The sequence below is a fragment of the Pleuronectes platessa genome, chromosome 7 (genome assembly GCF_947347685.1).
Source record: "Pleuronectes platessa chromosome 7, fPlePla1.1, whole genome shotgun sequence".
Classification (NCBI taxonomy): Eukaryota; Metazoa; Chordata; class Actinopteri; order Pleuronectiformes; family Pleuronectidae; genus Pleuronectes; species Pleuronectes platessa.
This window is the reverse complement of record NC_070632.1, coordinates 25,095,322-25,120,051: the sequence shown is the minus strand read 5'-3', so window position 1 is coordinate 25,120,051 and position 24,730 is coordinate 25,095,322. Positions and strand designations below refer to the sequence as shown.

At 38.8% G+C, this 24,730-nt stretch overlaps 1 protein-coding gene across 1 annotated transcript; it reads right to left on the bottom strand.

The window, feature by feature from the left end:
- Positions 1–855: 855 nt before the first annotated feature.
- cdhr5b (cadherin-related family member 5b) lies at positions 856–14,486 on the bottom strand. The gene is made up of 15 exons (XM_053427455.1): positions 14,402–14,486; positions 12,503–12,672; positions 12,332–12,388; positions 11,519–11,608; positions 11,213–11,302; positions 10,974–11,078; positions 10,099–10,284; positions 9,243–9,333; positions 9,071–9,168; positions 8,063–8,251; positions 7,300–7,410; positions 7,150–7,216; positions 4,742–5,029; positions 2,964–3,133; positions 856–1,346 (listed from the first exon to the last, which is right to left on the bottom strand). Exons 1-15 carry the CDS (start codon positions 14,484–14,486, stop codon positions 873–875), a joined length of 2,271 nt encoding a protein of 756 aa, XP_053283430.1. The 3' UTR covers positions 856–872.
- Between the last annotated feature and the right edge of the window lie 10,244 nt (positions 14,487–24,730).

Genomic DNA, 24,730 nt, shown 5'->3' with positions numbered 1-24,730 from the left:
TTGTGCAGTACCTGCTTCAGCCTTTTGGTGTCACCCTCTGGAGGTGGCCCTTTCTTAAGTATAGTATTCTGATGATTATTAAGTATTACCTTTGTATTTATAATTTTGTTCAGGATCAAACAAAGCAGTTATTAACAACTCAACACAAAAACTTATAAATCATCAATTTCAAACCACATTTTTCATTAGTTTATTTTTTTTAATAATTACAACACAATGTTTCGGGCCAAACACTTATTTACATTAGTTTTGTGTTGTTTAAGTTCAAGATGTGTATTTGAGTGAGACCTCTGACAAACATTTGTGATAAGTGCTCTGGACTATGTACTAGACATTCTGTTTGTTTCTTTTATAATGTTTTATAGTCTTCAGTATCAGCAGAAATTGTTTTATTGTCCTAGACAGTAAAAGCAGATCATATGTCTCTCTTTAAACACCTGCTGTTTGTACCTGAGACGTTTTACTTCTCTGCATGATGTATTCATTTATCAGCACTAAACAGCCTACACAGCCAAGTATTTCCTTTAGCAGCTTCCCATCATGTGAACAGGTAGCTCTGGTTATCATTGATTTCAACTGCTTCAAACTCCTCAAGCACATTTATATAGCATCTTTAGCAGGTTACATTACATTCGATCATTTAATCAGCATTTATACAAAAAATTAAGGCTGGATAAGTTTCCATTTACTTTGAAACTTAAGACATAAATTAAGAACTCTGAGACCTTACTAAGCTTCTTTATCTCTCCAGTCTACAGCCTGGAGTCTATTTCTATGGTCCTCTGTCATTAGTTGTGATGGCGATAGCAGCTGATGAATCATCATATTTTATTAAAGGCGGTTCCTGCTACGTCCCTGTCATTCATCTCCTCTCACAGATCAGAAGTAATCTCTTCATCATCATCTGAGTCCTCTGGCTGATCCCCCATCTTTACACCAAGTCCGCTGTCCAGATCTGTGTCATCGAAATTTACTTTTGGGGTTTTGTTGACAGGTTCGTCTTCCTCATCACTGTCATCCTCTCTTCTGTCTGGGATAATCACCACCTCCTCCTTGGCATTGGGGTCGATGTCCTCCTTAAACCAAACTGCCTTGTATCCCTCCTCCATGCGCCTCTCTTTGGTCAGGATGGGTTTCACCTCCTTCTCATTTTCGGCCGTGTCTAAGCCCTCCATGGTATCATCTGGCAGGAGGGCGTGCAGTGGCAGTGAAGACTTAACAATGGCCTCCACACTCACTCCCCCTTCTGGGCCACTAGAGCCTGTGCTTCCTCCATCTTCATCATTCTGGAAGGCCTCATTGGTGTATTGGACACCCTTCTTCCGACCACCTGAGCTTTGACCCAGCTTTGGCAGGACAATACAATCAGGGAGAGAAAACAGTTCAAGAACAAGGTAACTATTTAAATCTGGGACAAACCGCCAAAGTCATGAACAACCTGCATAGCCACCTGAGACAAAGCCAAATTGATTGATCCAAATCTCAGAGCTCATCGGCTATCATCAGACAATGAATAAGCCTCTATGGCAGTGGTTGCCAACCCGTCAATCGTGATCTACTTGTTAATATCGACAGTCTTTACCCTGGATCCCTCACTCTCTGGACCCACTGACTGTAGTTCTGCGGTGTCTGTTGTTCACACATGCTCTGTGTCCGCTACTGGTGGCAGAGCTGCTGATTTATCTACTTTATTTCCTTCAATGCATGTTTCGATTATGTACTAAACTAAATGTCAGGACTCTACAGTAGGAAGACGCCCATCTTCCGGTCTGTCCATAATATTAAAAGCCCAGTTAGAACAAATAAATGGATTCAGAAAGTGAAACGCTGGAGTGCTTTTACTTTGAAACGTTTTCGGGAAGGGTTGGAAATACGTCTGTTGGTGTCATAGACAGATAAACATTGTGATTGACAGTAGAATAAACATAGAAAAATGTCTTTAACCTGAGTTTTAATGTTAATCAGATGAATTTATGTTACAACCATAAATGGTTGCAACACTTTCTGTAGGCGTTTCAAAATAAAAGAACCCCAGCATTTCTGTTGACCAAATCAATTATTTTATAAATTTTTTTTTTTTAATGTGAAATATGATGATCAGCCTCATAGTGTAGAGTACTGGTATTTATCTGAGTACTCAGGACTACTTTGATACAAGGCAATAGTCATTTGTGTGGCCATTTTCCAGGCAAAGCCTATGAAAAATGATTGTGCTGCTGTAGCAGCTCCTCTGCAAAAGATATTGTTGAACTGAGAAGCTTTTGTTTTTTGAACAGATGCTGTAAATATGAATTCATAATAGTGATCTTGGGCTTGAAAAGGTTGGTGACCAATGGCCAGTATGGGGCTCCAAGTGACAATATCTGGGCCAAGATTCTAACAAACTGAACATTTCTCCACACAAAACAGTTTTTTCAGTTCAGAGGACACTTTGGTCAATGTGGTTTGCTTCTTTTGCTGAACGGTATCCAGAAAGCCTCCTGCTTCAAAATCTTGTCCTTCACCTACAGATTCTTTACTAAACTAAACGTTTTGAAGCTAACCAAACACAAAGATGAGCCTTTAGCTAATCAAAGTCAAACTGATTTCTAGTTGAGTAGTTTTGAGGTTTCGTGAAGTCAAGTTCAACATCCTGGTGATTTAGCTTAGCAGTCTTAGCAGCACAGCGAAGATGATACTGCTAAAGGAAAGGTCATTTAATCATCTAGAAATTTAGTCCTAAAGATCATCCAAGAGAAAAGAAGGCTGACTAAATCCACAGCAACTAATGTGGAAATCAGAATGGTAATTAGATATATGTCTATTTATTGACATCTGGTAAAAATACAAAAGTCAAGTTTGATCAATTCAAAACATGTATCTCTAAATTGTACATTATCTTTAAACAGGAGCAGGGATGAGTCTGGAGGTTTGGAACATGTTTCTTTGCGTTTACATTGCCTTATTATGAACTTTGAACTCACAGAGCTCTGAAACAGGCTGACTTCGTAGATCTTCTTCCAGTCTGCTTTGCCTTTCCTCATGCGATGGCTGAGCACACCGATGACCACCAGACAGACAAGCAGCAGGACACCCAGTGTCACACCGAGGGCTATCATGTCCTCCTGATCATAGCTGCCTGATGCTATGATAACTGCAAGGACAAAAAGTCACTTTATAAAGTTGTCAATGAAAAACGCTTATACCTGAGACTTCCCTAGGTGATGAATTTTTTATGTGACTGCAATCTTCATCTTGTTAAAAGAGTAGCAAATGACAAATCAGGGCTATATTTAAAACCATAAATAGTCCGCAAAAAGGTTGAGGGATTGTAAGCTTTCCAAAGAAAGAGATTTAAACATTAAATTCGGTGGTCAAACTGATTGGATATTTAACCTCTTTGAACAAGATCAGACTAGAAGTACCGTGAAAATTTGATGTGAAGCAGAAGAAAAAGGAAAAACAATTCATCTGGAGGAATTACTTGTGGGATACCCACGTTTGTCGGGATAAACAGCCTAAGTTTGCGTCTTTTGTTGTGTTTCGGATAAACAGCCTAAGTTTGCGTCTTTTGTTGTGTTTCGTACTTGTAGTTTGCCAAAAAGTGAAAAAAGGCAATTGAGATTTTGTAAATATTATGTAATATTAGTGATTCAATGAGCAATAGAACAAATATTATGAAAATAAATGAAACAAAAATATTTAAGAAATGAAGTAGACTCCAAGCAGGGAGAATCCATGCTTGCCGGGGGTTAACTCCTAGATCATTTAAGATAGACAGTTCACACAAGTCCTGATACAAATGATGATGAGGAGCTAAAATGAAAATAGATTTTTAATTTTTCAAACTTGTACTTAATACTACAAGACGTTCCTAACTGATCCTTTTAACCCATATGACGGACTATTCTCCCTATAAAATGAGAATTTCTCATTAATTTACTTATTTTATTTAAGTGGCCCTAATACTACATTGTTTAGCTACTTTTCAGGTGTTCATAATTATAGTAATGGCTAACTCCAGTGAGACAATCTAGTAGCTAAGTAAGTTGAAGGGTACAGACTAACCAAATGTCAACTTTGCTGTGTATAGTTCAAGATACCAACTAAGAACAAAGCTGACAGTTGATTTGGTAATAACTACTCACATTTAGCTGAATTATGTTTGAAATGTATAAAAACATATGGACAATCGGAAAAAAAATAACTTGTCCCAAGCACACATGCATTACAAGAGAGAAAGACAGACAGAAAGACACGTCCACAAAAGCAATGTTAGGGCAAAGCAAAGAACTGAAGCTGGAGCGCAGAAAATCTGTCCAAGCAACATGGCTCACAGTTTGAGCACAAGCAGAGCAGATCCAAGCACAAGCAGGGGCTTTTTGAATGCATGCGGAGGGTTTTGAGCAAGAGCATAACACATCAGAACATGAAAGTCCTGCACTCAAACTAAAAGATCACACTTTTCGATAAAGTTAGGAATAAACCCATTTGGAGGTCTTTAGTTTTTTGGGGGGTATGCCCTCCTTTTCAAAACTAACTGCTATAATTGCATAACAAATCTCTGTAGGTGGTTGCTTTGAATGTCAATAGGACATTGTTCTTTACATGCATTTACAGATGGAATTATTGTATTCTCTGTCTTGGTTGCCTGGAAAAAACTTTCATATGTGTTGATATTTGTTACTGCCTGATAACTTGCTAGATACAATTTTCTCCAGAAGGATAATACTTGATATGAAGGAGAGGCTACTGCAACCACCTGTGGGGGGATGAGCTGTGCTGCCAGGGGAGACGCTTCCTTCAGTGGTTATACTGGTTTTAGTGGTTGAATCGCTGCCTTCAGTGGCAGTGGACATACTAGGGTGTGTGGTGGAGAATATGCTTGCACTGGTGCTGGGGATGGCAGTTGAGATGCTGTCAGTGGTCACATTTGGGTTGGTGGTGGACACAATATCCTCAGTGGTCTTGCTGTAGGTGGTGGGTTCCCCTAGGGGCGTTGTGGTCATAATGTTTGTGGTGCTCAAAGGGAAACTGGTGGTGGTGAGACCTGGGAGAAGAGCACACTTTGAAACTTAGTGGTTTCTACCTTCGAATCTTCGCCTTGATGTATTTGCTCAGACCTGACGGATTGAGGACTTTTCTGAAACTGGCTACGAGCAGCCAATGGATTGCCTACGTTTTTGTTTGATGGCAGCTCAACCCGCAAGAAATAATTGATCAAAGCATGCATAAAAAGGAATCAAATATTAATTTACCACACCTATACTTACGCTGCACACATTCAACAGTGATGAATCCCACACACTCAAGCCTACAAGACTGGCTGCTTCTTCATAATGAAACATTCCACATCAACTACGCTACATATGTTCAATAAGTTCCTTTTGGATGACACCTAAAGTGTTACAACCAAAATGTTGTCTCTAGTAAAATTAGTGCTGACATTGTGCAGGAATTCAACCTTTGCTTTCAACACTTTGCACACATAAAGAGCACAGAGAAACAAAACTAAAGCAGTTCATATCATTTGGCATATTGAAATACAGGTACATGTACAATGAGAAATCAACGCAAATATTGAAAAAATGACTACATCTTGTTAAGGAAATAAAAAAAAAAAAAGAATGTCTCTGCCTGAGCTTGGCATATCGCAGGGCCACAAACAAACAGTCATTCACTGAAGGAGGAAGTGGGAGTGCCCAGAATAAACATGCAGGCACCCCTAAAACTCCAAGCTGGGATTCAAACCAGGAATCTACTTTGCTACTGTTAAATGACAGTATACCAACCACTGTACCACTGATATTTGATTTGTTTCACCCATATAAACAAATTTTGTTTTGCCACATATGGATTAACAAGGTGAGACATCCTCAGCAAGAGTGAGGAAAAACTAACAAAAACATTTCAACAGGAAAAAAACACAGAAACCTCAGAGAGTTGCAGGTGAGGGATCCCTCTCAGACAGAGGTGCAATAGATTGTGTGTGTAACAGAGCACATCAACAACATTAGAAGACAATGTCTAACATAAATGAAGAGGTATATATGTTTAAAGTATTTATACAGTGTACAACATGTCTAACGGAGATGAAGGGAGAGGGGGGGATGGTAGGCAGAGGTAGTTTTACCATTACATTTGAACTGCTAAATATGGTTCACAGGGTTTAACTCAGTCTCGTAATTTATCATGGGTGTGTTTTGGGTGTAGCCTACAATAAAGAAATCACAGAGCTGTTTCCCATTGTCTTTGGGGGGAATGGCTATTAACTCTTTCTGCAGAAGAAACACTTTCGATTTGTGCCTGAACAGACCCTCGGTTTATGTGACATGCATAGTGTATGAGCATTGTACAACTGCGTAAGTAGGCACAGACTAACTTGGTCTCAATTCAGCGGCTCTGTCCATCAGGGGACGCACCCTACCAAGCCCACGAAGAACACCTCATATATCCCGCCTCTTTTTTTTTTTTACATGTGTATAATTAGCTGTTTGGTTGAGTTAATGTTCATGTACATGGTAATAAGGCATCAGATGTCTTGTCGTTTAGCTGCACCATGAACTCTTTGAAAAATGGTTCGTCACTGAAGCGCAATAAATTCTGGGATAGGTTGGGCTGTAAAGGATCCACCTGATGAATCATTCGTGTCTTGGGGAAAGAAAGGTGCTGCCAAACACTTTATTCCTAACAACTAGAGAAGTGGCAGATCCTGGGTCGGGGCAAGGGGGGGACTGGCCCCTTATAAAATCTGATCAGCCCCTAAAGAGCCTCTGTCCTGTCAGCAGTCTTTTTTATTATTATTAACTTGTCACTTACTAACAATAGATGTGAAAATGTTTTTAAGAATTAAAATTTTCTAAGATTTTAGTACACATTGTCCTTGAACAAGGAACCATTTTCCAAATATTTTCAATGATGTGTGGCTTTAAGAATGTGCGCTTTAATGTACACATTACTGAATCAGTAATCCACATTGGATGTTGGACATATAATTGGCTCCTCTGTGTTAATTGTCGCCACTTTTTTGCCCCTGATATATGAAAATCTAAGATCCATCACTAAGCTGGTCTACATTAAAATGTGCTATGATTGAGATGCAGCTTAATTATAATTAAAGCTCATAGTTGTGTTGTTTGTTAGAGCCGTCTTTGAGGGTTTGCGTCCTACCTGATATCACCTGCACAATGAGCTGAGCTGTATCAGATTGATCGTTTGACCCGTCTGTTGCGACCACCTGGATGTACACAGAGGAAAACAGGTGCTTAATAAGAAAATAATGAATCAGTTGCATTAACCTTTGTTAGATTTTGAACTTACTTGTAGGGTTAATGTGCTGGCTGGGAGATCCTTAGTCATGAATAAATAGCTGTTAATGATAGTGAAATCACTGCTCCCACTAATGGTGTACACGATGTGAGGATTTGTAACCTGTTTCAACCGAAATGAGAAGGTTAGTTCTGCACATTAGGTATACTCGCAAAAGTCATCAAACCATCAACCCCCCACTCATACATTCAAAGATAGTGTTGGCAAACCTGGAAAAGTTAGTATCGCAGGCTACAAAAAACGCAACCTACACGTGTGTACAGTGACTATTACAAGATAGAAACATTTACTCAGAATTGTCTGACATTTTTCTAAAGCCAAATTTGAAATAAGAAGTAAATGTTAAACACACCTCCAGAAGATTTTTTAAAGATATTATGTGAATATTTGGAGTTCTTGGCACCAATTTTCCAGTCGGGCGCCATTACGTATTTACAGAGAGACAGGGTCCCACAAGAAAACAGAAGTCCAACCTCAGATAAATAAAGATGATGATAGAAGTATGATGGAGATAAATGTTTGTCCCATGTATTCATTTGAAGAAAGTTGTAGTTGACAGATTCCTCAGATAGTCAAAGGTTTAAGTCACACATCCTGTATGTCATTTTCATCTTACTTAGTCTCTTTCCATAGCACTTTGTTGTTTACGTTAGCTTTAACGATGCATCAGTTTTTTCACCACTGCGAAGCTTAAAACTTTTTAGATTAGTTTGGCTTTTTCTCTTCTTTTATTGAGTCTGGAGTCTTGTTTTACCTCACTGTAGTCTTCATCTGTTGCGTGGATGTACAGCGGCGTATCTCCATCCATGGCCATGGAGCCCATTGAACTGACGACCCCCTCGTACAGAGGCTTCTGAAACTTTGGAGGGTGGAGGCTCTTCACCTGAACACTGATAGTGACAGGGGTGGTGGCAAACTGATTTCTGTTACTACTCTGGGCGGCCTGCCAGAGAAAAACATAACATCAGTTGTACTTAAGTACAATATTTACATACTTGTACTTTTCTGGAGTATATATATTTTATGTTACTTCATATGTCTCCTTCAAGGTAACGTTTTTACTGCATTACATTTGTCTGTCACATATAGTTACCTTTTAGAATAAAACTTTCAAAACATAATCCCTGGACACCACAGATATGAGACTGGTAAGCAGGCAATACTAGAAAATACATTTGATTGATTAGGAACAAGCAGACCCAGAGGGTTTAAAGTGTACTGCAGGAAAGCAGACTTCAGAATATGAGAGGACATCATGCACATTTGTTGTATTGATGAATTCAGTTTTTCTCCTTGGCCAAGCTTCAATAATTATTTCAGCATAAATCATTAACGGGCTCCTGAACTCTTTCTTCACTGATGAGTTGACCATTGAACACAACAATTATAGGAAAACTTTGCTTGCAACCAAAAAATGGAAGAGATGGTGCCCTATTTCCCCCCACCTCTGTATTTATGGGAACTAAGGTGTTGGCGGGAGGAGAGGGGCTGAAGCTGAAGCACAGGAAATATGTCAGAGTAATAAAATAAGAGCCTTACAAAATCTGAACATGAAATCACTAAGTCAGTAAAGAGAAAAAAGGTATAATGCATCCTATTGATTATCTACAAAGTAAATCCTCAAAAGGGTTTGAACATACTGCTCTCTAGAGATGTGAAACTGGTGAAAATATATTTCACCAGTATATTCGAGACACATTCAAGACACAGACCATATGTTCAGAATGTACTGGATACAATCATGTGAGAGTTGAGTTGTTACCATCACTATCAGATTGATTGTACCCTCCACTTTAGCCGGCTTCAACATGCTGATGTTCCCTGTGTTTGCGTTAATCTCAAACAGATTCCCACCGTTTCCTAAAACACATAAACACTGAGCTGTGAATAATCAGCAAGTTATGTCTTTTGTATGTTTTAATCAAGATGCTCACCATTAATAAACGTGTATGTCATCCCCTCATTTATCCCGGTGTCTCCATCAATGGCATAGAGTGGTCCTGGTTTCAGCGTTAATGTTCCGTTCTGCAGTGGAGAAAACATTCTCATCATCATCATCATAATGTATCTAACATCAATCATTTTCAGAAGCTTCTTGAAAAGCAGTGTAGAACCAATGGTCACTCACTGAGCAATATATACCATCATGAATTGCACTTGCCTCATTGACACAAGAAAATTGGCGTAGAGATACGAGTACAAAAGGAGGGCCCTCCTGAACCCCAACCATTGTACTCCTTTTTATAATTTTTCTAAAATATTTGCATTTTCACAGAACAATTTTAAATGTCTGTTTAAGCATTCCTCTGACACTGTATTAGTAGTTTTCAAACAAAAACTTAAAAGGGTGTAGCCTTATATAGATCAAGAAATAATTAAGACTATATGATAGGAGTGATATCATCATGTCAGAAAATGACAACGTATTGTGTAGTAATACATTAACTTTACAAACCGATGAGATTAGAGACACGATCTACAGGTTATCTAGATTAACAGATTCATTATCATTATTACACTTTTAAAAAGTCAGCATTGCCTGTTTTGGGTATACAAAGTACTTGCACGGGGCATGTATTGCCCCTCTGATGCTTGTCATTTGCATGTGCTTTCTTGTGTTTCTGTGCAATGAGCTTTCAGGACCACCAAACATCAGTTTTTGATTGTTCTCCAGTTCTGAGATTTAGAAGAAACACTTTGACTTTAGACGTGGTCGCCCACAGGACAGCCCAGCAAATGGAGCTTGTGGATATGGTTCAGTATCCGCACAGGATTTGTTTGGATGCACACCTCTTGTTCATTTATCAAAACTCTGCCAGTGTATCCTTGACTCTGGCAGATAGTCACAGTTTCTATCACGGTCTTGTTGCATGGCTGGAACCATGGTGGCCTGTTGTCCGCATCTAAGATGGTGACCGTGATGGTGGTGGAGGCAGTGAAAGAGGTTCTGTTATCTGTTGTTGTCAATGGTGTGTCCTGAAAAAATAAATAAGGATGGAAATATGATTATTACAGGACTATATACAAATATATACATTTATTATATTTGTTTCAATTTCATTTTATGACTTTATAATCTTCTTTGCAGAAAAAAGGGTAGGATAGACACAAAGTTTTCTTACTTCACTCTGCACTGTTTATAAAAAGATCTCTACTCAAACAATAACTAGAATCACTGCACTGCCGTTGTATGCCTCCGCCAGCCAGTGCAGATCCGTGTTTACTTATTTCTAGATTTCTTTTTCTAGATTCATATGAGGTGCCATGTGACCTTTAAGCACTGAAATGTAATCACTTTAGCTGTGAGTCCAAATGTGTGATATCTCAAACAGTCTTGAGATATCACATTCCAGAGGTCAAAAACATTGACCTTTGTCCACCGAGATCTAATCAGTTAATCAATGAGTCCAAGTGAATTGTACCAGATGTAATGAAATGCCCTACTTGCAGTCCTCATATATCACATACACAGGGCCGTAAGATAGAAAGAGCTCGGGGCCAAACCCTGCAGCCTGCTCAACCACTGATGCCCCATATTCATTTGAGGTCTTTACTGATTTTGAAGAGAATATATCTGCCTGAGAATAACACAGAGAGCAATATTTGATTCAATTTATATGGAATAAAGAAATCTGTGTTTAGAACCAGCAGTGAAAAAGACTCACCTGAGCGTACAACTCCAAGTTTACATTTTTGACTGTATCATAGTCGAGAGGCGACATGATGATGAGGTCAGGGGTGGTGGGTGACTTCAGTTTAAAGCTGTTTTGCTGAAATCACATAGGAAAATAAAAACGTTCAGAAATGCACCTTGAACTAGCATCTTACCCCTACTTCCAGTCTTTGTGCTAAGCTAAACATGTCCTAAAAACAAATTTTACGAGATAAAATCACGAGGTCTTACAGATTCAGGTGTCAGAGTGTAGAAGAGCTGGTTTAGTTGGTCTCGGTCTGTGGCAGCAAAATTACCAACTGTTGTTCCTACAGGGGACATCTAGGTAAAAACAGACACAAAATATCTTGCTTCTTTAAAAAGTTAAAATACGTTCTTTAATCATTTTTAGCAGGTAATAATAATGTGTTATTTTTCTTAAATAAAGATAGAAATGCACAGTGTGAGATTTAGTCTAATCTGGATTAACTAAACAACAGAGAAAATACAAGTAAACCCCAAATCTACAATTTTATAAAACAATTATCAGACACTTACCTCACTGACGCTGACTTGGTAGAGGCTTTGGTCAAAGACTGGAGGGTTATCATTCACATTTTCCAGAGTTACCGAAATTCTGAGTCTTAACTGGCGAAAAAAAAGACATTCATTTTAGACTGCATCAATAGCCTGAATCTGTGAAATAATATCACACGTTTTTCGTCTGTTTGACCTGTGCAGCATTGTGGGAAAAACTAAAACCCCCAAAACATCATTGGGAACCTCTAACATTTGATAAAACCTGCAAAATTGCTACAGGCACAAAGTATCTGTTCACACTATCATAGTTTTATGAAAGACCTGTACAGGTTCCTCAAACTCCTTGTAAAAAAAACTGTATACTCTCCTCAAGCATCTGCACAAAACCTCCATACAAAACCCCCTAAAGAACCTACTCTCCTGAACCTCTAGAACCTGAGCAACCGCCATGAAATCGACATCCCAGGGGATTCTCCTCAAGCACCTCTACAAGGTTTTTCAAGAACACATACAGTGGTGGGGAACATGTGGCCTTTGAGCCGTGTTCTGCCCATTCATTACAAAAAGCCATCTAAAGAATAATTGGTGTATTCATGATAGCCATGATTTTTTTCTGTAATAAAAGACAACCAGGTCCATTCAGGATGTTCCCCTCTGGCTGTATGCCTGTCAACTGATGGTCAGGGTGAATTAAACAAACCTGTTCTTATGATGGGTCATCACTGATAAGCATTGTAGAGGTTTATCACCATCTGTGGCTGCAGAGGGCGCTGTGCTCAGTGAAACTTACATATTGTTGCTTTAACATGTGTAGAGTATATGGAGTTTTACCGTAGAGCCTGAAGTTGGGTCAGTGCAGATGATCAGGGCTTGTGTTGAATCGCCATTCTGCAAAAGAAACAAGCTTCTAGCTTAAGAGTCAGTTTCTCACACAGGTTTTAGAATGTAAACAGCGGCATGCGTTTGGAACTTGTAGGCACTTTTAGTCATTATATGCAGTACCTCAAAGTCAAACACCTCTGCAGCTAACAGCTCGTTTCCTCTGAGCTTGAATTTGATGTTGGAGGGGGGCTCGAGCTCCAGGGTGACCCCCTGTTGCACAGTTATCGTTGTCACAAGATCATCCACTTTGTTGTTTTCTTTAAACTTCACAGATAAAGGAACAGAACAGACTGTTGGGAGAAAAGCACAACATTGCTGTCATAACATTAAGTAAAGGCCAGGAAAGTTTCTTTCTTCTCCAAAAGCAGATTACAAAATGGATGCTTATCCAGACCATTGATCAGAATAACAACCCAAAACTTGATAGCATTGAACACTTGAACCAGACCTACATGTACTGAAGCAACATTACATATCCAATTATCAGTACTGGTGGAATAAGTGGTCTGGAAATTGTTTTAAAAGTCTCACTGATTTGCTTTTTTCAACAAATCGAGTGCACCTTTAGGCATTTAGCAAAACTTTTTCCTGACACTCATTTATTTTTAGTTTATAAGAATAAGTATAATAGTATAATAAAGATTTAAGTATTTCAGCAATACTCAACCTTAACTGACCCTCACCATATTCCATACACCATAATTATGCGTCAGGTAACAATACCTCTGATCCCTAAATCCAACCACAGAGGGAGACTGTATGTGGGAAGCATAACATGATCTGGGAGGGAAAAGTTAAGTTGACGCCGGATTCCACCTTCAAACTATACTTTCATTATTTGCCCAATGATTCATGAAAACCTCTGTTCTGCTCGGTTTCTCCTCTGCATAGTAGCAAAATGTATTAATGTCTCAAAAGTCTAATACATATCAATGCCAAATCTTCTGAGAAATTGGATATTGTCTTCTAGAAAAGAGGTATGAAGATCAACATTTGGCCAGGAGTTGGGCTAAGTGGGAGGAAACACAAGTTAAACAATCCAATATAACATGGAGGGTGTTTATGACAAAGCAATATGAATGCGGATCTATTTTGATGATATATTACATTTTTAAACCGCTGTCTTCCCCAACAGCTTTTGCCTACTCAGGCATATTTTCACTAGTAACTTTATTATTTGTACAGAATAAAAATGAATAACAACAATTTCCCCCCAACTTTAATTTTGTGTGGCTCAGTGTTGAGTATTTATAAATAACAATAAAATAATAAAAAAATTCAAAAAATTGAATTGATCACTCTTTTCCACTAAAATGCTGTATATTTACACCATTGTCTTGTTGGATTTCACAGCTCTTTCATTAAAGAAAACAGGAAGAATCAGGGTTTACTTTATCAGTTGACTCATGTGACAACACTGTAAATCACAGGCTCGTGTTCAGTGTTACTGAAGTAATTCAGCTCCGTACAAATGTAGCCCCACACACTATTAGGTAGGTAGTAAGTTAATATGAAACTATATAGTTACAACATAACAGTAAGTGCTGACTGGGAGTCATCATAAAACTCACAATCACCTTCGGTGGCTGGTCTCTCGCGACAGACGTCACAGCACTTGAGGCTAAGCCCCATCTTTATCTGCTTAAAGACGCATTATTCTGTGTTTCTTTACATATACTACTTGTAATTGCCAAATAGGGAGACTTAAATAAAGTGGTTAACTGTGAGCCAAAAAAAGCCTCTCTCTGTGTTTGAGAAATGAAAGTGACAAAATTAATCCATTGATCAGATAAATATCAAAATATGCACCTCCATATTGAACATCAACACGCTCCCTTTTGTCCTCCATATCCATATTTCCTTCTGTGTTTTTTTTATATCTATATTTACACAGTGTGGGTAGTTATACAACTGTACCAGAAGTGCTTGTTAGCAGATGGTCATTGAGCCCATTATAGTTTGTCAAGTGAAACAATCAGTCTGATAAAACAAACTCAATCAGCTGAGATCAGTACTCACGTTCCCCGCTGGACATTTGGAGCAGACTCAGAAGTATTAAGATGAAGGACGTCCTCACAGTTAAATGTGGCTGAACAACGTCCATGTCTCCGTCCGTCCTGTCTGCACTAATGTTCCTCCCGTCTCTGTCCTCTGCTTATCTGCTCGGATTTATGACTGCTGTGGACTTTCCCCGTCATAAAACCGTCATAGTCCTATAAAGTACCTTTTGTTTAGCCAATTTTTTTAACTTTCATTTGATTAGTTTTACATATCATGTTTAAAAATATAAAGAGAGAGATGATAGCATAACATTTTCTATCATCTCACCCAATTATTTTACGAGGTTGTGTACTGATTCATATTTATGTCTGGCAAGAAACACGACACATAAATACAGAAAGGAACTCAGTAACTCAGATAACCACTCCTCGTAACTGTGGTGAACTAGAAAGCATCTCAGAATGAGTGCAATGTATCAGAGAGCAGGGTTGGGTATTGTTTAGCTTTTTTCGGGTATTACATCAATGAATCAATTTTTATTTGTATAGCCCATATTCACAAATCTCAATTTTCTCATAGGGCTTTTACTTTATCACATTGATGAGGTAAGCAAAAGCTGGATTTCCCCCCAAGGTGTGCTTTCTCTTATTATTTGGTTTTTAACTGTGAAGACTTAAACAAATAAATGATTACTATAAATTCGAAACAAACATATTTCTTGCAATAATTTATTACTTAACAGCAGTAATTCATTTTGTGTGTGTGTGTCAGATAAATCCTGAATTCCAGCGGATCACAACAGTCCCTCTCGAAAACTTTGATGGCGCAGTTTACCCCACCTGACGTCCCTATTCCAGATGAGGGGAAGTGTTTTGGGACAAACACTTGCAAAACATCTGGGAATCTTGCAAGAGGTACAAATAACTACAAATTGCCAAATAGACTTAAATGTACCGGTCCTGCATCATATGAAGATCAAGGTAGTTCTTAAGTCCTTGCTCAAAACTAAAGGTGACCAGGCCTTTGCACTCAGAGCCCCCTGGACCTCCCTGCCTGAGAGCTACAGATGTTCACCAGATTGGCAGGACCTCACAGCATATGGACAAGTTGCTATTCAGTTGGTTAATGGTAATAGTTGGTTTAAGGTGGACTTACTGATTCTGGAGAACAAAGAAAGACAATTGACAAAGAGAAACAGCCCTTCCTACACAGCTGCTTCAGAAGTTTTGCCATGGTAAACCACCGCTCTCAAAAACATAGAGGTGGGGCTCCAACACAAAAACAGAATATCTGTAGGTTTTCTCTCACTCTCTCTCTCTCACTGCCGGATTATTGGTTGAGGAATGTGATGGAAATCTGAATATACAAGAGGCTGGAACCCCAAGTTTATCTTTGTGTATTTGAATAGGGGCTTTCCAGAAAGGATAAACACAGAGAGTCACAGCGATCTCAGCGTGTTAAGTACAGTCAAATACAAGAATCTTATATCGGAGAACTAAGGCTGTTTGTCTGAGACAGGAATTAAGAAACTGGAAACTAATTTGCACAATTTGCCTTCGAAGATGAAGCAGACGGAAATTAAGTTCTTGGACAGTCAATAAGTAATAGAAAGTTCATAAAGGTATTAGAAAGGTCATGTAGGTTTCAGGTCACAAACAGTTCAGGTCATAAAAGTCTCAGACAGGACTGCTTTTCAACTACAAAATGAGTTTCACCGCACTCGTTGTGATGCAGCTGTAGTCTCCTTTTAAAATGCAGAAAAATCGTTCCCATTCGTGTGAATCCAGATCATATTTTAACATGATTAAGCTCTACTCACTGGACTTGTGTCTCTCACTCCCAAGTTCATTGGTTCCTACTCATAAATAAATAAATTACATTTTGTGATAACGCTCTTTTCATTTCCTGGAACAGCTTTTCACTGTAGGTTTGATTAACATCAGAGGAAATCGTGCATTTGTTATGGAATCCACATGATGCTGTAGTGAGTATTTACAGCAGGACGGTGGGATTGAGTTAAACTACAGTGTCTATTTGTGTTTACAGGACGTCAAAGGAGATGACATCCAGAGGGATATGCAGAAAGCCACCATGGGCAGATACTGTATGCCATTTACAGGGAGGGTGGGGAAACCACACACTATGATGACATTGGAAAGTGTGTAGAAGGAACAATCATCCTTGACAACATTTGCTCTGATGCTAGGAGTAATCTCTGAACATGGCTTAACCCAGAGAGCTTAAATACTTTTATGAGTTCATTCAAAAGGTGCTCTTTGAACTGGATAATATAAATATAAATGAAAGGTACATGTAAAAAAACAAAACACAAAACAGATGATGCGAACAATCTATACTTAAATCCATTGGTGGTATCTGTACCATAACAGAAGAAGAGGACACAAAATGTTGTCATTAAATTGGCTCCGGTCCAACTTCAGAGCAAGAATAAAAATGTGTGTTTTCTGTGGATTAGTAGGCCTATTGATATATATATATTTTTGTGCAGCCACATGACACAATGCATTTGAGTAAATTCAACAACATTTTTTTTTAATACTGTCAAGTCTCGTCCTATCCGATAAGTTGTTTCCCCTGTGTGATCATTATGTTGTGTTGTGTGTTCCTACTTATCTCTCCTCTCGTTTCAGACTCCTCACTCCCTCCCTCGTGTGTGTTCCACCTTGTTGATTGTCAGCTCCTCCCCGATTGTTTGAACCTGTTCCTCATCACCCAGTGTATTTAGTCTGTGTGGTCCTGTGTCGCGTTGCCTGTTCGTCTTAGTTTCTCCATGTTCCTAGCGTTCCAGCAATTACCTGTAATAGCTCTCTTGTTGCCGATTACTGCCTGTCTTACGGATTACGTCTCTGCCTCTCCCATTCCTGATACTCTGCCCCTTCATAGACTACCTGCCCGTTCACCGACCTTGGACCGTACTTATTACGAACTCTGCCGCTGCCTGCTCCCTATTCGATTTACGTACTTGTGTATGGACTGCCTTAACGTGTACCGATACCAAACACTAAAGTTTGTTAACTGCTCATACCTTTGTCTCCGAGTCGTGCAATTGGATCCTAACACCATACTGCAACCATTACAAATACTTGAAAGCACCCCTGATCAACATAAAGTTTTAAAAACATCTCCTCTGTGGATATTGGCAGCTCAACAGTGTGAAAATTGAATGGGCATTATATAATTTTGGTATAGTAGTGCCTGTCTCATTCCACAGATATTCCCTTCTCTCTCTAAGCAGTAACCAAGGACAGATTATAGGTACAGGACCAACCAACAGTACATTGTAGTGTCTACGCTTAGCGACTTTCATATCTAACTCAGATGCTCCAGAGAGAGAGGAACCAACTTCAACTCTCACCAACTTCAACTCTTCTGCGTATTTCACCAGTAGCAAGACGTAAGGACACAATGTGATTATGTGAACACCTACATGTTACATAGAGAGTGACAGCAATTCTAACCATTAATGGATGTGCTGTTGGAACGTGTGACGCAAGTATCAGGAGATATACTGGGATGCTGGGGAAGACATCTTCAGACTTGGGTGACAATGGCTCATGTAACTCTGTTAGCGTTTGTACATTGTTTCAACTTATGGTCTCCATGATGCATCATGTCTACTGCTGCCTGAGTTCTCCTTTCACCAGCTTCCAGGAAACTTCCATAACAGTGTGCATCCCACTACTGCTCCCCGCAGGTCGTCAAGCCGCTTGACAGGGACAATGGATGGCTGACTCCGTACTCTGGCACAAACAGTGGAGAGGCGAACCCTGAATCTTCTCTCAAGCATGGAGGCACGCAGTTTTGGTTCGGAACACTTCCACACAACTGCACAAAGACAGTGGTCAAGAGGCAGTAATTGCCCACACCTTTCCTTATTAAGGCGAGAAGCTTTCCTATCCCACCTTCCAGGGCGGTGCTCTTATACGGTACTCTTATATATATATATATATATATATATATAATTACAACATTTTAAATGATGCTTCTCTATAATGTTTCTATTATAAAAAATATATTTCCTTAATGAAGATCTGCAGCAACAAAATGTCATTATGAAAGATATTGATACGATAGCATTATGTAATCCTTAAAGACAGAGTGGCGTTTCCCCCAGAAATGTAAGTAAAGTTAATCAAGACTAGAAAAGCACTACACAAATAGACCATTTACCCTTTTGGGGCAGACTACCCAATGTTATCAATCATCTTTAAGGTTGCTGTTGTGAACATTTGCAGTTACAGAGCGATACGAATGTTTGTTTGCAGTCCTGTTTGTGCCCACCTGATGAATTTGGTTTTAGCCCTGTTTTTGGTTTCCACCCTCTCCTGAGGAAAATGTTGCTCTTTGGCCGCTAAATGCTTTGATATGTTCACGATCTAACTGTATCTGCTGTTTGCTGCTGAACAGTATTCATTATATCAAATGTTGACTACAGCAGCTTTGAGGGTCCTGTTAATTTTTGCCACTAAGCACCACAGAGAAAGAGCTCATTCACTTCTTCAGTGTGAAATTGTATTCATTTTTTGTGTGTTGAGTCTGGCCTCAAGCAAAGGGTCTGCAGAATCCAGCCCTGACAGAGACCACGGTGCATTCAGGTGTCGGATCTCAGTCTGAAAAGTCTATATGCCACCAGCAGTAACACAGTTCATTCAAAGTCAATCAATCAATCCAATTTTATTTGTATGGCCCATATTCACAAATCACAATTTGTCTCATAGGGCTTCAACAAGGTGTGACATCAATGCTTGATTAACAGAATGTGTTAAAAACTATTGCTGCGATTAAATAAAATGTGTCAGTAGAGTGTGTTATTATAATTGTAAGAATTGTGAGGGGATTTATTTTCCAGATACTGTATATATGTGTTTCCAGACACTGTATATATATTAGGCTTGACACTTCTGCAACTAAACCAATGGGATGAAATAGAATGCTGAGTGTGAACCACCGACCTCATACATGGTTTTGTTGGTGTCATAGTCCTGTTCAGAAGAAAATCCCTGCAGTGATGGAAAATGATCCCTTCAGTTGAAAGGTGCTCTTAAAAAATAGAGTTTGTACCTGTACTATTTACAGCTGGGCAATACATGTATGCGGAATCAGAAAATGAACACACCTCCCTCAAGTGTTTGGGAAAGTTGAGTTTAAAAGCTTTTTCTTATCATGTAATCAAAGAGAAAAAGGTGAAAATAGCCACACATTGAATTACATCCCACAGGCCTTTGTAGTAGATTTACCAATGTACAAACATTTATTTCCACTCAATGTATGACTTATTATAAGAACAAGTTGAAAAATTGTCTTAGCAGGCGTGTTGGTCAAACACTGAAGCACCAGCTCACTACAGGTAAGTGGCGTGCAAATGAAAAATAATGAGCCATGATAATAACCAAAAACAACCATTTCATGTGATTTAATGTCGCAACAAAATCGAGATGACAAAGTCAAGCGCACAATTTCCCTCTAATCAATTATTTATTAATGCATTTCAACAATGTGTAAATGATAGAATGTCAACAAGAAACTTGAGGGTAACAGTAAAGCAAACAACAACCAAAAAGGCAAAAAAGCCTATAACCAATAAACTGCACAAAACAAACTTATTTTAATTTCATCCATTTAGTTTTGATCATTGATTATTTACACACAATGTGTGTGATAAGGCTATATTTGAAATTTGACTAATCATTCTTTATTTTATTTTTTCAATGAACGATTGTGAAAAGGCTACATTGGAACATTGATAATGGCTGCGTGCCCCTCAAACACACTCTGGGCAGACATTCAGCACCTTGCCTTCACACAGGGTGGCTGTGGCTGAGGGGTAGAATGCTCGTCCTCCAACCTGAAGGTCGGCGGTTCGATCCCTAGTCTGACCCATCTGTATGCCGACGTGTCCTTGGGCAAGATGCTGCACCCTGAATGGCCCCTCATAGAATAACAAAGTGCTGCGAATAGATGCACTGTATGAATGTGTGTGTGAATGGGTGAATGTAAAACTGTACTGTAAAGAGCTTTGAGTGGTCATCAAGACCTGCCACCTCTCGAGACAGAAATTATAGATTAATTTTATATCTTATTTTTGTATAGGGGGAAATTTTACCCAGTGGCGGTTAAAGGTATAAATGGCTGTATTTTTAATATGGATTAATCTTGACTATATTCAACGATCGGAGTGCAACACAACACAATTTTAGGAAAAGCAAAACATTGGGGGTCTTCAAACTTTATTAAAAGATAGTTATGTACATTTGAAACGCTGCGGGTAAATTTGACCTGTTGGCAGTTCTAGTGTTAAGAGACTCACCTGGACATATCCTGCTCAGGGACTTGTAGATGGGTGTCAGGGTCCACGTTATATCCTTTTTGTAGCCCCCTCAGGGATCGACCCGCCAACAGACCAGATTTTATTGTTTTGAGTATTTACAGTGTCAACATTATCAGTTCAGAGTCAGATTTTCCCGCCGCTGATACGGTTTGTTCTCTTCATAAAATATTATTGTTATCTGAGTTCCTTAATAAGCTGTAATCAGTGCAGAGTATTGATCTTCACGTTTGTATTGTTTTATAACTGTGTCCTTTGTGCTCTTGTTTGCTCCATCACTGACCTAAGAGATTTGGCTTAGGTTCATTCTTAACTGATAGTGCATGAACAAGGGGGTGATGCTGGACACCAGGACCAGTTCCGTGTTCCAAGACTGAATAAATAGTTAAAGGGACATCATACTCGGCGAGAACTGCACATGTCGAAAAGCAGGAGGAAGCGCCACCCCCCCGACACCCTGCTATGGTTGGGAGTTGTATTAGTGTGTATTCCTTTCCCAGACTGACCGTATCTGACTGTCTCATTCACTTCACAGACTTATTGTCAGCTGTACTAAGGGAAGAGAGGATCGTGAATAGATTACTGAAGGATTACTCATCACGCCCAGGCTCAGGGGCCTGAGAGGTCAGGGGGTTCTCTGTACCAGAGCTTCTTTATGAAGTGACAGGATTTATCTAGTGATAAGTTTGCTTATTGCTCCAACCCTTGGTAAGATGAAAAAACAAAAGTCTGAGAGCAAATGTTAGTCCATTCTGGGCTACTGTAAAAACAACAACACATGAACTTCACAGAAGAGGACCATGCTCCATTTGTCGATTTAAACTGTTGACTCTAAGGCAACAAAAACCCAAGGATGATCAGGTGATTATACACCAATGGGTATGTACCTATAATTATATACATTTTCTACCATCAGATCCTAAATCCTTCACCTTGGACATTTAATGTCTCTTGTTTGGAAGTCAGAGCTCAATTGTGCAGGATAAAAACAAAACAAATAACTTATTTTTGTCAAGAATTATTACCTCACTGTATGAAGGAAAATGGATAATCGTGTTTCAAATTTTAAAAGAATTATTAAAGATCCCAAATCTTGTGTTTTGCCTATTGTCTGTTAAAAGAATGACTATTCGTTTCTTCTTAAAACTCACTTACGTAGTTTTTAAGAAGATTAATTTTATTCACCAATGTTTACTTATCTGGGATTTGTTCTTATGTTAGAGCAGAATCTACTCACACTCGAAGCACTATCACGCACTCTTGACAACTGAAAAGCTTCAGTAAAATAATCAGTTATGTGTTTTGATTTAATTCTACAGTTGTATAAAACTTGTATATAACTTACCATTGTATTTTATCACGTTAGCTATGTATAAATTCTGTGAATTTTGAAGTTCTCTCTACAATCAATGAATTTACTTGTTAGTGATTAGTATGTACGAGAATTGCTTCCATTGGCTTGTAAGGCTCATTCTTTTCATGCAGTCTTGAGGAATTTTATGTACGATTGTATTTGTCGATTAACTGATTCGACACATGTCATCATAATGGCCTTAACAGAGTGACACAAGGTATTCCTCTAGTTTCTGAATACTGTCTTTAACAAAAATCTAATTCTTATTCATCAGCTGCTATCTGTGTTAAAAATATGGAGCTTTTGTGTCTGCAATAAAGTTGAAAAGTTGAATTGAATTCAGTGACAACATTCAAAAAGTATTAATTATGTTGACCCTATGGAATCATAAAACCCTGTGCTGTAGTGGTTTGACTCCTTAAATAGGTACAGCATGGCCTACAGTCACAGCAGTTCATGATACTAATAAGCAGCCTATCGTGCCAGCTTCTAACTGGGATGAAAGCAAGTCAAACAATGTAAGGAAAAAAGAAAACTTCTATTAGCATCATATTAGAATTTCCAGTTCATCCAACTTTGAACCGACCAGTTGGTTAATGTTGGTCACTGATACTTGAGAAGTGGGATAAAACAGGATCCAATATAAAAAGTAAAAATAAAACCTTAAAAGGGATAGTTCACAGAAAAATGGAAATTCAATCATTATCTACTAACCACTATGTCGGTGGAGGGGTGGGGGAAGTGTTTGGGTCCACAAAACTCTTCTGAAGAATTTTGTCACCATTTACTTCAATTGTATTTAATTTGGCTACTACACTGATTACTCCTGACCTCCTAAAGTGTCTAGTGGACTCAAACACCTCACCCACCCCTCAATCGGCATAGGGGTGAGTAGATAATGAGTGAGTTTGAAAAGTTGGGTGAACTATCCCTTTAAACCATTACATTTGCATGTTTTTTGTGTTTAAGCTTTAACTCATCATCATCCAGTTTGATTTAACCACCTTGGCTAGAGAATAAACACAAACATGGCTTACAATCAGTTACAAGACTTTTTTTATTTTTGGTAAGTTGACAGCACTTTCTCCCCTTTTAAACAACTTTTTATTGAATGAAATTAATAACTACTAGACCAAAATGCTAGCAGGGAGGTAGCCATTAGCTTCAGATACAGAAGTTTAGTTGTGAGACCTCGCGATGTAACGTAGCATGTAGCACTGCATATTTCTTAGATGCGCAAAAGGGAATTTCGTTATGCCATTTTCTGTTGTGTCTGCCTTTTGGTCTCCAGGTATAATTTGTAAATGCAACATTAGCATACATTAGCTACTGTCTACTGAGCTAGATAAGTGGGATATTATGGCTGACTATGGGCTGACAGGTTCCCTGCTAAATAGCATGTTAGCTATATACTATAATCACCAGCAACAGTATGCCACGTGTTTAGCACTGTGAGCTTCCAGCACCAACATTCTCATGAAAAGATGCAAATGAAGGTACCTCTTTCACACCAAATCTGAGATTAATTCTATGATACTACTGTAACACAAACATGTTTTATTAATCATTTCAGCAGGCTAAATATGAAGAAGATATTCAATCTTCTCCTGATAAAAATGTCACCTCAGTCATGCATTTTCATGGTAGCACACAAGTGGTAAGTTTTAACATCCAGAGTGAGTGCTCATCTGAACACAGAATTAAAAAGATGAATCTACATAAGAGAAAGAGCTGAGCTACAGGTCTTCACAGGTCCAGGCTCTAATTGAGACCTCAGTCGGGCTCATCATTTCTGTGAGGGCATTGGGTTATTGTTGTGGTGGTGCATCATGCTGCTGCCAATGCTGGTGTTTACTCTGTTGGCATTTTTGATCAGGTATAATCATCCTTGCCTTTACTTAAGACCAGTTTTGACTGTCCTGAAGCTTTTTGGATCAGGTCTGTTCTTAAGAAAAAATAACATTGTTTTTCCATGGGTCTGCTTGGTACTGGTTCCAACATATTGGGCCTGTGAAGACCTGAAGACAACTGTTACAGACAGCTACATCACAGAACCCAAGCTGGTATTTGGTCAGATTAAAATCAGGACAAAGCTAAAAAGTGATTGATCAGAGTTTTGAAAAGCACCGTGAGCTGCTACAGGTCCTCTCCTCTGTCAGTTTGAGTCCAGCTCAACATCAGCAGGCAGGACCAAAGACTGCTGTTCAACAAATGAACAACTAACAGAAATACAAAGAAACAGATTCTAGTGCGGATACCCAACTTCCAGTCAGATCTGTCTATTTTACAAAACAAAGATCCAGATATATCATATCGAAACCATCATATTAATTCCAAAAAAAACATTATTTAAATTTTGAATGATCATCATTGTGCACCAAATACAATAAAATGTGTAACCTTCATTCAAAAATAATCATCCCAGTTGGTGTGGAAGAATTTGACTGGTGTATAAGCCCTGAATAAATGCAGCACATTTGGGATGCAGCTATGGAGTGATACATTTGGCCATGTAGTGTAGGAGGATCACACAAAGCAAATACATTGTTTTTGAAAAGGGAGGTAAAATTGCTTTGAAGCAATTTGTTTGCACAAGCATATTTGTGTTGTTTGTTGAATCAGTACTCCTGATTCTTGGAAGGTTCAT

Bases quoted from the DNA above. Each gene is read 5' to 3' on its own strand.
- cdhr5b (XM_053427455.1), bottom strand. From the start codon at position 14,486: ATGGACGTTGTTCAGCCACATTTAACTGTGAGGACGTCCTTCATCTTA. The intron at 11,303-11,518 runs GTAAGTGTCTGA...GTTTTTACCTAG, and splicing joins ACCAAGTCAGCGTCAGTGAG to ATGTCCCCTGTAGGAACAAC. The intron at 7,217-7,299 runs GTAAGTTCAAAA...GTGTACATCCAG, and splicing joins CCAGCACATTAACCCTACAA to GTGGTCGCAACAGACGGGTC.